The sequence below is a fragment of the Scomber japonicus genome, chromosome 3 (genome assembly GCF_027409825.1).
Source record: "Scomber japonicus isolate fScoJap1 chromosome 3, fScoJap1.pri, whole genome shotgun sequence".
Taxonomy (NCBI): domain Eukaryota; kingdom Metazoa; phylum Chordata; class Actinopteri; order Scombriformes; family Scombridae; genus Scomber; species Scomber japonicus.
In genome coordinates this window covers 21,236,113-21,247,367 of record NC_070580.1, presented here as the reverse complement: position 1 = coordinate 21,247,367, position 11,255 = coordinate 21,236,113, and the positions used below count along the sequence as shown (strand labels likewise).

Here is an 11,255-nt window from a genome sequence, read left to right as displayed (position 1 = left end):
CACTCCATTATACGAGACTTTCCAATCCAGAGCCCTGGCTTCAAAAATGTGGTTTCTACTATTTCCCACTGCGATTGAGCCATTTTCTGATGTTTGCCCTATGGGGAAAATACATGCTATTTTTCTGGTTTCCACTAGGGGAATTATTTCTATATTATGGAGTACTGCAGACCAATGGCGCAATTGTATGCTACTAAAATGATGTGTGTTGATATGGATGTGTGTATGGACTACTGCATGTGTATGTTGGTGCAAGAGATAGACGTTATCAAGTAATGAGCCCCCACCCCTCTCTGCCAAAAACGGGCATTTAAAGGATTACAAGACTGAAAATGAATGAATATTTGGTAGGGACTGATGTTGGTTTAAAGACTTAACTCAGTGAAAGTGGAAAATATATAATATTTTTATAGCAGTTTTCTGATGTAGACATGTTTGTCCTTTAACAACGTCAGTGCAACTTTGAGGCACAAGAAGGAAGGAAAGTCTCACTATAAATTCCTATAAATTGTTCTGAATATGTGAAAATCAACCTGGAGAATGCACTGTAGCACCTGTAATGTCATGTATCTGATTATGTGGATCATTTGATGATGTATCTGGTCAGGTGAATCACAGGTGACGGGACAATTTTAATTGTTCCCCTGTGCTCATTTTAAACATCTGATTGAGGTCAGACAGTCAGGATCAGAGATAGAGCTATTCCTTCTGTCTTCTGTTTCCCAGCTCATCTCCAAAGGGTAGGTGTATCACTAGACTGTAAGGATTAGATAAGGCAATGCCACACTATGCTGAAAATGTTCTTTTCCTTTCTGAATGTGAAGGAATCAATAATGTATTTTAAAATATGTCATCCTTCACTTTAGCCTGTGGCTAACAGGACATCTCAGACCTCAAAGAAGGCTCAAGAGACCCTGTCAGTGGACTGTTCACACTTCTTCCAAGAGACTGAACCCTTGCAACTATACCTCAAACAGCTGTGAGCATCATGATCCTGGTTATATTCAAACCTCTTGTCACCTTTTTTTTTTTTTTTTTTTTTAAAGTATGGAATAAGATGGTTACATCTCTATCCATATGTCCAAATATGTTAAACACATAGGCTTTCATAGGGTGTCCTAATTTTTTCACGACTACATGTCCTTAATGTGCTAAATTCATTAATTGGCAAGCTTAAACTCAAATGAGTTTTTAATATTTTAATGCAAATAAACATTTGTTTCATTATTTGTCAACTGTGTTACAGACAAATGTTGTATCATATAAAACTTATGCAGATTCCGGAAGATTGGATGTAATTTATGGGCGTCAAGGTTTAATTTAAATATTGGTCATGACTCTCTTCCATAATTTACCTTCTTTTTTTTTATAAATACTACTTGAGTGTCTCTTGTCAGGTCTACTTTTTCTTTGGACAAATTAGCTGTTAGCCACAAACTACTACAGAGGAATGACTTATAAACCTCTCTTTTTCTCTCACACAGGCATACACATTTCTGCATTTATATTTCGCACAGCCATAGTCCTGTCATTGATGTTGTCTTGTTTTAGATATCTTCTAAAATTGAACTGAGTCACTGATTTGACCACCAGATGGCGCCACATAACCAAAAGAACCAACTTCACTGCCAAATGGTTTGTGTTGCGTTCATTTCTTGGCAAATTTTAAATGGGTAAAATGTGAATTTTCTGATTGCGGAGCTGTTGACATGAGACTTTTAGGAGGCACAGAGCACTGATGTTACATGAATAACATTATTATCATGTTAACGTTGACAGCAGTAATATTAATGATTAAGGAATGTTTAAATAGGCTTTACCTGAGTGTGTGCTACTAGAATTTAAACTCAATGTCCTGTGCAGATCAAATGTTTTGGTACAATTAGATTAGAATTTCATTTGATAAAAAGGTTAATTAAATAATTAAATTGTTAAAAAAAAAAACATTTCTGCTCAGGTGATAAAATATAATAAAGACCATAATACATCACTTATGTCATTTATTTTCTGTAGACATTTTTTGTAAAACTGTACAATTTTTTTTAACATGCTGGGAAAAAAGAAACCATTACCACAGAAGAAATATAAAACAGATATGTAAACAAGGGAAGGAAATTTACTGTGCATATGTACAATTTATAAATTATATTATTCACCATCTTCATACGCCTCCATTACAGATTATTTCTATTGTCTGGTTTAACCATTATGGCAAGAGGCAAAATAATCATAGATCATACATGGAGTACAAATCAATACAGGAGTCCAAATCCTTTTCACAAACATTGTTGATTCATTGTTGAAGCTCCCCCTCACCATCCGACAATGAGTCCACCCAAAAAGCAACATTTCGCCAGCAGATCACTCCAGTTCAGTGAAGCGAGCATACATGGCTTTACGGACTGCGTCTTTGTATGTGTCTGACGCAGAGAGGGTGTAGTTGGTGCCTTTAACACCGAGACCAGCTCCCTTTGTTCTTAACTGTGCCTGAGGAGGAAAACCAAAAGTATTGTTTTTAAATCATCCCCAAATATTTACTTTGGGTACTGGTTGCACCCTTAATTTTAAAGGTTTAAATACCTCAATTGGTGCAGTGATGCCCTGCTGGTTGCGACCAAGACCTTTACCCTCCTTCCAGCCCATTGCCTGCAGCATTTTGTTTCCAATGTTGTCACTGTTAAGGCCGTCTTTGGTGGGCTGCTCATAGTTACTATACAGGAGAAAAGGAATATTAAAACTAATGAAAACACACAAGATTAAAACAATTTGGGCTGTGCAAGAACTAGAAAAATATTATATCAGTTATTTAAATAACAAAATTGCTTACACAACTGGTGTTGGTTGGCTAAATTTCTTCTTTTTGGGTGCTGGGGGTTCAGGGATGCCATATTTTTCTCTCCTCTCTGCTGCTCTGTCTCTATATTTCAACTAGAAGAGTGAAGACACATCGAAAAGTATTAAAGCAGTCACTTTAACAGGGGAACAATATGACTCACTAGCTATTGAGTTATTCTTTGTTCAGTCATACATACCTCAGTCTCTTTTCTCTCCAACTCCTCCAGCTCTGCTTCACTCATTTGGGCTCTGCGGTGAACCTCCAGGTTTTTCTAGGATAGATCCGACAGACAGACAGATGATTCTTCAGTGAATAAATGATCTTATGGTTTCCTTGACCAGTGAGTGAACATTTCATATTCGTTCATTGAGAAAGTAATTGCATAATGTTACCTTGTGGAGGTCTGAGAGTTGCTGATGTCTAATTAGTCCCTCTTTATTGGGGAACTGTCTCCTACACAGCAAGCAGGCCATCTTTTTCCAGTCTGTCATCTTGTCCTGGAATTTGTCACCACCATCAGGCTCTGCTCCTCCCTCTTCAGGGTCACTGTCTCCACTGTAGGCTGCCACAAGGCCACACTAACACCACCATAGATAGACAAAGGCAGGTTAAAATATTGTTAAAGTAAGGCCAGAATACAAGTGTCCATGATTGCATTTTAATTTGGGTTTCACAATCACTCCTAACTGAAAAAGAAAGGTTCAGCCTCCCAAAATCCAGGGATGTACAAACCACTTACCTTGGAGGAGTTGACTGAGCTCGTCGGTGCCTCCTCTTCAGGGCTATTTAACACCTCTGGCATGAATCTGTCTAGCCCCCCGGCCTGCTGAGAAATCAAATCATTCCATTCAGGACAAAGTTCAAATTGTATTTAGTCCCAACAAAACTCAGCAGAATTCTACTGTTGTACCTTCTTTTCAAACAAAGTGAAGCCAGCATCAGCAGCTGCTGCCTCCTTCCTCTCTTCTTGACTAATAGGTTGAAAGCTACTCCTGAAATTCTCCTTCTGCTTGTTGAGACTTTTAGCCCACCGCTCCATGTCCTTAGCGATCTGAAAGAACCAAAAAGATTGGATCATGAAAAAAAAAAAAAGTCCAATGAACTCAAATATGGAAAATAACAAGAACTTCTGCAATAGCACAAAACACGCCATATGTTATGATGTTGGATTTTTAATAATACCTGCTGAGCAGTCTTGCTCTTGGGCTTCTCCTTTTTCTCCTTGCCTTCTTTAGATTCTTTGTTGCCCATTGCTGCAGAGCCACTCGCTGTGTTATTTGCGTCGACTGAGGCAGGGACATATGTCTGTTTTTCACTGTCCCAGTACAGATACTGCTGAGTCTGAGAGTTGTAGTAATACTGAAAGGAGATAGACGCCAATGTATATAATCAAAACAATGTAAACTCCCATGACTCTTACCAATATGACAGAAAACCCAGTGACTCATGAGGTGGTTGGGCATTACTTACATGTGTGTTTGGGTCATAGTAGAGACCAGTTTGAGGATCGTAATAGTAGCCAGAGGACTCATCATACTGATATGAAGATGTATCAGGAACTAGAAATCATAAAACATAACTTCACTAAAACTACCGAAGAACACTTGGAAGTTACATCATCTTTCAAAATGCAAATCCAGAGTAAAAATACAGTACTACCGGGACAAAACAAGAGTGTGTGGAGAATTCTCCACCATCAAGTCACCTCAGGTACAGTTAAAAACTCTTGGGTGTGTTGTTTGCAAATTTAGAGATTTGCGTTGGTTTGCATCTCAATTTGTATTCCTCTCAGTACATATTTAGGAATTGCATAATGTTCTCATACTACAATGTCCCAAAGTACATTGTAGTGATCAGAAGATGAAAATGTTCTCTTTATGTGTGCAAGACTTCAACAGAACATGTTTTAAGCGATCTTGTGTGTTCATACCAGTGCTGGTGTCTGCTGTCTGTCCAGAGGCTGTTAAGGTACTGGTAGCTGTTACAGTGGCAGCAGCAAGAGTAGCAACAGGCATAGACAAAGCTTCAACACCTGAAAGATTTCCCGTTTGGGGTTTTGCCTCCAATGGCTGGGAGAGTGGCAAAGCCTGCAATTAATGTAATTGTTACACCCTGATTATTTTTAAATAATGGCACTTCAGTGTTAGTACAGAACCAATCAGAATATGTACGTTACCTGAACAGCGGGCTGAGTGATTAAATGGGCTGGGTAGACTTGTGCACTCTGTGAGATAACTACTCCAGCTGCAGTTGGAACAATCTTTACACCTGGCGCTGCTAAAATGAAAAAAGTAAAGCTCTGTGAATTTCTCAATTACTCAACGTATCTGTGCAAACAAGGTCAAATAACTATGCTGTTTAAAATACAGCATTTATATATTGCATATACACATCTGCTGTATATGGAATACAAGAGATATTTTGTCTCTGTTGTTTTCAAATGATGGGTTTTACTAATACTGTCAGGTAATGGTCTTACAGCCTTATTGTAAATAAATATTAAAACATCTTACAATTTTGCTTTATAAATGCACTGATAGTAGTTAGTAGGTATAAAAGGAAGTCCTAACTACAATATGTTTACTACAATGTTAATGTTTTTTATAATTAAAAAATTATACAAAGCATGGCCAGAACTGCCCCAGCATCGCAATAAGGATTTTTAGCATTTTGTACCTCCTAGAATACCATTTCCCTGAGAGGTGCTGGCTCCCGCTGCTTGGTGGTAGTATGCTTGGTAGTCCTATTGGGAAAAAAATGATTCATTGAAACACATAGATTCATTTTTCAGTGCGACACATGCTAACTCAAGCTTTTAATACTAGCTTGAGCTATATTACTAGCTTGAGCTATTACCCAACTGACACCAGTTAGTACTCAAAGGATACAGATACATAAAATTTCTACCACTGGGTCAATATTTCAAACATTATCATGATTAACAGGTACAGCCTTGCATCTCATATCTTAAACGCTATTATCAGGATTCTACTATAAGTTTAAAATGTGTTAATCACTTTAGAATTTAGAGAAATATGATTTTTCTAAAGACACATACTGTCAATGTCAGCAGCTACTCAATGTTACCATAGCACCATATTTTACTGCATGCAACCTTCAAGAAACTAAAAGCCACCAAAACATGGTCTTCCTTCAGGCTAATAGTTACAGTGTTTACTTCTTTTGCACTACTAACCTGTGACATTGGATGATAGCCTTCTTGCAAATAGCTGTACTCTGACATTCCATCTGAGGTCTGCTGTGGCTGAAATTGCAAATCATAACTATGAGTGTTATATTCATACTTGGAGATAATGAATAGGATGATGTTGAGAGAAAATGAACCTACCTGACTTGAGGACCACTGGGCTGCAGCAATGGCAGTGCTAGCAACAGAAAAGGCACTGACACGATTCCCGTCAGGTAGCAAAAGGTCCCTAAAAAGGTAAAAAAGGGTATTCCCACCTTTAATTGGAGTATTGCTGTGTCTCTCCCATCTTTATTGTAGACAAAACAGGTAACTTGAGGAAATTTTGCCAAAGAAAGAGGTACACTATACACTTGAGCTTTACTTACTTTCTAGCACTCTTAGCATAATCCACTCCAATTGTTTTCCCATCCAGCTTTAGAGGAGGCTGCAGTCCCTGTAAGATAGTCAGCAGCTGGGAGGCCTCCTGTAAAAAAAAAAAAAAAAAAAGGTCATAACACATTTTAAGTAGTATGCAGACATGTGAAGTGGCCATTTCATCAGTGACATGCTTTTAGGACAACTAAGAAGTATTGTATCTGTAGCAAAGCCATTTGGAAACCATTGATCAATGGTTGGTTGTGGTATGAAAGTAAATTATGACACCGAAGAACAGTTAAAGTGTTAGATGTTCAAGAATCACTTACCAGAGGAGAAGACAGCTGAACAAAAGCAAAGCCCCTGTTCTGGCCCGTCTGCTTGTCCTTGATGAGGCGAATGTTATTCGATGAAAGATTAGCGTATGGTGCCAGGGCTGTCATGATGGCTTCCACGGTGGTTAGAGGTGCAATATTTCTCAGGATGATTGCTGTACGAGACAAAAGTCTATATTAAAAACCAATCTACAACAGCTAGTGACATTTTTGTTCCAAAAAAAGTGATATATTTCATGAATTACAGCAAGTCCTTACTGTCGCCATAGAAATCTCCACTGGGTTGAGTTTCTGTGGCTCCATTATTATTGCTGGTCTCACTTTCTGTTGAGAGAATGAGAGAAGTAAGAAATGCATTAACATAACCTTCAGAACTGTGTAATCAAAGAACTGGAAATGAGGTATGATGTCAAAGTATTATAAATGTGTGCTAAGAGGCAGTGAGTATTTACAACATCATAGAGACTATTTCATAAGGATTATGTTTTGTACCCATTTTGTATTGTCCTCAGTTGACAAGGACAGAAATGCATGCTATTTCCCCACCTATGGACATTTTCTAGATGTGAAACACCACCATATAATCCATAGAATTTGGTTTACTAGGCTTCTACAACTCCAAAAGCACAAAGTTTGTGCTGCATCCCAGCACTGTTGCCTCAGGGCCTGGATGTCGGAGTCAGTAGCCTCTTGTTGATTTAGCTACTTACCAGCTTTGGCTGCTCCACACCTGAAGCACTTCAGCCTCCTCCGGAAATTGTACAGGCCACACTGCAAGTAACCGTTCACATCATTTTTATTATACACCTACTAAAGCCCTGAACAGTGCTGCCTCAGAACACGCAATCTATATTTGTGCAGCATACCATGCTTACCTGAGAAACAACCTAACCGTTACTATTCATCCAAATGTAGGTGAACCACGAAATAAGGTAACAGGACTGCAAAAAACTTTAACTCATATGCCAAATGTATATGTGTGTGGGGGTGTTGTAGTTTTGATAATGTGGTCATGAAATCAAGAAAAATCATGAACTTACTGTATTGCAGAGCCAGTCTTCATACTTGTTTCTGGGGTGACTGTAGTGCATGTCCACGCTTTTGCCTTGGATGGTCAGACGTTTCTGAAAGAGGAGGACAAGTATCACTCAAATATTCGTGGCAAGCATCGATCTCATCAACAGAGCAAGCAGTGTTGGAAGGGAGCGAACGGGGAGAGGGACCCCCACACATAGCCTTTGTGTTAAAGACAGGCACATGATGTATATGTGAGCATGATGTGTAGAGGGTTCTTTAAGTGTTTGGGACCCGAGTGCCCAGGCTGAGCTGGAGCAAAGTGTATAATGTGACACTAACAGACAACTTTGGCTGCTTTCTGTAAAACCAGAGATTCCCACAAAATCTCTTCCCACAAAAATGGTAAAAGGAGAAAATGACTTTCTAAAACAAAAAAGAAAAACATTTTTAAAATGCCCCGTCTAGTAAGGGTTCGACTTTAAAAAAAGAATAGTTAGAGTTTACATTAAACTCTGAAATCTCATGGATAATGCTGCTAACAGCAAGGTAAAGATAGTGTGATCATTATCTAACATATTAATTAAGGAGATGACCTCACAATACTAGTTAAATCTGTAGGTTTGATGTTACTGCCATTACAATAAACTAACCAGAAAAACTTGTTAAAACATTAGTTATGTATCATGAAATTAATCATCTCTTGATATACTAATCTTTATGCCCTCTGGCTTTCAATCCATGGATTTTTCAAACAGATCTGTACAGTTTCCACACTACTTAATCAATGCATTGTGGTTGCCATTTTGGTTATTTTTCAAGATCCCCAAGATTAAAACTAGACTTGGCGATTGTGAAGCAACCTGATTGGTCTCCATCCATCGGGTAGCATCTTGCAAGTGATAAAAGTCCACGAAGGCGAAACCACGGCTTATACCTAGAGACAGCATTCAAATATAGACGGGAGGCGTGTTAGTTAAGAGTCCATGGGCATATTATTCAAACTGTTCCACAAACTGCTTCACGACCCAGGCCCTGTTTGGTTAACAATAGGCCACTCCATAGGAGTTTTACCATAGCAAAAAATCCTGTTGAATACCATTGTTTACACCACTCTCAAAACAAAGAGCGTGTCTGCCAATGTACTTTCTTAAAACTGTTATTGCTGTTTTTACTTACCTTAAAAAGATTTACAATGAACTGAAATGGTAAGTCTTTAATCAACATTTTAATTCATTTTTAAAGTAACCTGATACAAATCTCTCCTAGCTGCTATGGGAAAATGGGTCTGAAAGGAAGCAGATTGGCCCTATGGTCAAAGACTGGGGGGAGATCGGAGCCCGTCGTATATCTGCTTCTCACCTGTCTTCTTTTTCATCAGCCTGACATCTACTGGCTGGGGTCCCTCCAGTTGGTCTATGGCAAAACAAATCTGAAAAAACAACATACAGACAGTACGTTGACAATGTGACTGGCCCCATTCATCTTAAAGGGTAAGTGGTGCACACAGATTGAACTATACTTAATACACAAGAGGCTGACAAACTGTAAACAAGATAAAAAGACTTACATCTTCCTCAGTGACATGAGGAGACAGACCCCAGAGCATGATAGTCTTGCTCTTCTTCTCCTCTCCAGGTTCCCGTCTGTAATCCTGCTCTGGGTAATCGCCATCAGAGTGATAACCATCTTCTGATCTATCACTATTACGTCTTTTCCGCTCTCTTTGCTTGAATTCAAATGAATCAGTGTATCAGTTAAATGTGGAGGTCACCAAACACCTATATTTGTACTCAAACATTAAAATACATGAAAAGTCACCGAATATTGAAATAAATACCTCTGGACTGTCTCGCGATCCTCGACGATCTCCTTCATAACGGTCACTACGTCTCTCTTCTCCCCAGCGGCGCATGTTGTGATCGCGCTCTTGGTCTCTGTCTCGTCTGTCGCGCCATTCTGATTCATCACGGGACTGGTCGGAGCCATATCTCCCGCTACGTTCGGTCCGGCTAATCCTATTCAGCAAGACATTTCAAAGAAGAATAAAACACTGCTGCATGATATTTCTCAAAATATGATTCAATCAATCATATTATTGAGTCATCATGAATTCCTGTTGGTGAACTCGCCTAATTATTATGGTAGCCAGTGGTGGAAGAAGTACTCTGATTGTTTACATAAGTACAATACTAATACGACAATGCAAAAACTATTTCACAAACTCATCATACATTTTGTACTGCTAACTATTCTTTTAAACATCTAATGGAGTCAAAGTACAATATTTCAAACAGAAAGAATTTATCAATACATAATAAAAGAGAAGCTGTGTGACAAAGTAACACAAACAGTTGGCCAGTGGACATTGTCTCATGTCAGGTGGTTACAGCTCTGACATCCAATTTTCCAACAGATTGGAAAGCACGATGCGTTGCTCTGCTGAAGAAGTTACTCACCATAGTTATTTTGTTACTATTTTTCAACATTCCCCACATCATTTTTATTGCAGATTGATTTTAATGTTGCTTTAATATTCAGATTTTTCCATGAAATAGCAACTCTAGTAGAAGTATGAAATTAGGACGGAAAATAATTTTCCTTTAATGTGACCATTTTTGAGACCACGATGAGGGTATTTTACAGCAAATCCAAGGTTATTCATATTTGGCTATAAAAAGTTGTCAAATTGGCAACACTATGTTACACCTCTACAAGGGTTACACTGAAACTAACCTGGTTTTGGGAATACAGAATCTTTATGAACATTACTTTTTTTTATGGATTATGGATTTATAAATAATGGATAGATGTCTAAATCGTAAAAACAGGTTGTCGCTGTCTTTGAGGAAGGAACAGCTGCTATTTTAGCTAACCACACCTACCATGGCGAACGGCGCTGGCGCTTACTCACCTTTTATCAGTTCCCATTTCTCCCAAATGCTTCCGTCCACACACGACCTCTGCAAAACAAAAAACACAGGAGTTCAGCTATTCATAAAGCTCCATGTTTAATATCAATCTCAGGGACAAAACAGCACCCGTACAGTTGAGCTGGCAATTTTAAAACTGAGTACAATAAAATGAGAGTAAACCATTACACGGACTGGGTCCACCGTTAACAAACACATAGAACTTAACTCAAACTCAACGACGCCAATGACAAGCTATAAACGGTTTCAGTTTCCAATCTTAATGTACAGCAACTCACCAGTGCAGGTTTTTAGTAGTGTTAAAAGCCACTAGCACTTTCCAAAACGGTATTTGCAAAGTTGTGGGTTAGAAAATTCATCTCACGTTCAAGGACTTCACAACACTACTATGGCACCTTCTTTATCCCAGGATGCATCGCTGTACTCTACAACCCGGTGCATTTTGGGAGTGAGAAGTGTTAGCCCCACATTTTGCCTCACAGGCGACACCTGCTCTTTCATTGGTTGTGTTTCACGGGTTCTGATAATTATCTGCGTTTAGATTGACATTATAGATGGTTGAGAGTTAGGTT

At 38.7% G+C, this 11,255-nt stretch overlaps 1 protein-coding gene across 2 annotated transcripts; it reads right to left on the bottom strand.

The window, feature by feature from the left end:
- Window positions 1-1,987: 1,987 nt before the first annotated feature.
- rbm5 (RNA binding motif protein 5) lies at window positions 1,988-11,086 on the bottom strand. Of its 2 annotated transcripts, none has more exons than XM_053316460.1 (25): window positions 10,962-11,086; window positions 10,665-10,713; window positions 9,591-9,768; window positions 9,321-9,479; window positions 9,113-9,182; window positions 8,614-8,687; window positions 7,777-7,860; window positions 7,447-7,507; window positions 6,995-7,060; window positions 6,731-6,891; window positions 6,413-6,510; window positions 6,186-6,273; window positions 6,033-6,101; window positions 5,513-5,579; window positions 5,013-5,113; window positions 4,767-4,923; window positions 4,307-4,395; window positions 4,019-4,195; window positions 3,747-3,887; window positions 3,576-3,662; window positions 3,229-3,414; window positions 3,033-3,107; window positions 2,828-2,928; window positions 2,581-2,710; window positions 1,988-2,487 (listed from the first exon to the last, which is right to left on the bottom strand). In XM_053316460.1, exons 2-25 carry the CDS (start codon window positions 10,679-10,681, stop codon window positions 2,362-2,364), a joined length of 2,562 nt encoding a protein of 853 aa, XP_053172435.1. In that variant the 5' UTR covers window positions 10,682-10,713; window positions 10,962-11,086; the 3' UTR covers window positions 1,988-2,361. The 2 variants fall into 2 exon arrangements, with proteins under 2 accessions (XP_053172435.1, XP_053172436.1); XM_053316461.1 differs by having other exon boundaries at window positions 4,767-4,905.
- Between the last annotated feature and the right edge of the window lie 169 nt (window positions 11,087-11,255).